Source organism: the organism of the source record quoted next, assembly GCF_019968985.1.
Source record: "MAG: Porospora cf. gigantea B chromosome Unknown PgB_NODE_10418_length_1200_cov_335.257, whole genome shotgun sequence".
Taxonomy (NCBI): Eukaryota; Apicomplexa; class Conoidasida; order Eugregarinorida; family Porosporidae; genus Porospora; species Porospora cf. gigantea B.
The window spans coordinates 1-1,200 of NW_027178486.1; the positions used below are offsets into that span (position 1 = coordinate 1).

A 1,200-nucleotide genomic window follows, 5' to 3' on the forward strand; every position below is an offset into this window, starting at 1 on the left:
TAGAGTCTCTGATTCCTGATCGAAGCAATTGTGTCTGATCCACGAGGAGGTTCCGTAGGGTCTTTCAGGATGATTATCGAAATAGAGTCTCTGATTCCTGATCGAAGCAATTGTGTCTGATCCACGAGGAGGTTCCAGTTCCGTAGGGTCTTTCAGGATGATTATCAAAATAGAGTATCTGATTCGTGATCGAAGCAATAGCGTCTGATTCACGAGGAGGTTCCAGTTCCATGTCGCAGAGGTCATTCAGGTTGATTATCGAAATAGAGTCTCTGATTCTATTCACCGAAAAGTGATGTTACCAGAATGATTATCGAAATAGAGTCTCTGATTCTATTCACCGAATACAAAGTGATGTTACTGTTTCTATTATCAGGATGATTACTGTTACTGGAAGTGATGTACTGTTTCTATTATCAGGATGATTACTGTTACGGCGCTTTTTCCAGATCACAGCCACATCTGGATTCGATCGTAATGTGGTGGGTAGCGTGGCTCTGGACCCAAATTGTGTGCTGGATAACTGGACGCCCACGGACAGATGGCACACAGCAAGGGTCGGAAGTACCTTTGCACCGTTTTGCCATCAGAAAAGTGCAGACTATGATGTTACTGTCTCGATTCACCAAAAATTCAATTCTCGGCAGCCCCAATGGTTCATATATCTCGAAGGTCAGTTGTTCTCATCGCTGTGATCGCTTTGTCGTTTGGCAGCGCGCTGATTTGTATCACTATGTACGGCCACTCAGCCTACGATGTCCAGTCGGTCAATTCTCAATTTGGAAAGACAAGCGCCAGCCAGCGCTTCTTCGAACAGCGGAGGCAAGAGGTATGCTCTTCCAAAGGCGCCGAATTCCGTTATGAATCGTGGCGTCATATTGGAGTCCCAGGAAGGAAGTTCGAGATCTCACCAGATCTATTCAATAGTGTCATTGCTGACTACTGCTCGCCTTCTGATGTCGGAGAGATACGGTCGGACAGAGTGGTGGCAGTCACTGCTATTGATGAGAAACATTTTGAGGAGGCTCAAGATTTGATAAGGTCGTTCCGTACCTGTCTGTCCAACCACATGCTGGTGTTGGTGGACATGGGACTTCCGCAACACATGGCAGAGAAGGTCAAGCGGATGTGTAACGTGCGATACGTTCAGTTTGACTTCGAGAAGTACCCCGACTACGTCCACTTCATAGGTGAGTACCG

The 1,200-nt window shown here is 46.6% G+C and overlaps 1 protein-coding gene across 1 annotated transcript; it reads left to right on the forward strand.

Annotated features, from left to right (window-relative positions):
* Positions 1-733: 733 nt before the first annotated feature.
* Positions 734-1,190, forward strand: KVP17_001482 (uncharacterized protein; the record flags this gene model as incomplete). Its single annotated transcript, XM_068516917.1, has 1 exon — positions 734-1,190. A coding segment is annotated over one exon (457 nt), but the record flags the coding sequence as incomplete, so codon positions are not given.
* Between the last annotated feature and the right edge of the window lie 10 nt (positions 1,191-1,200).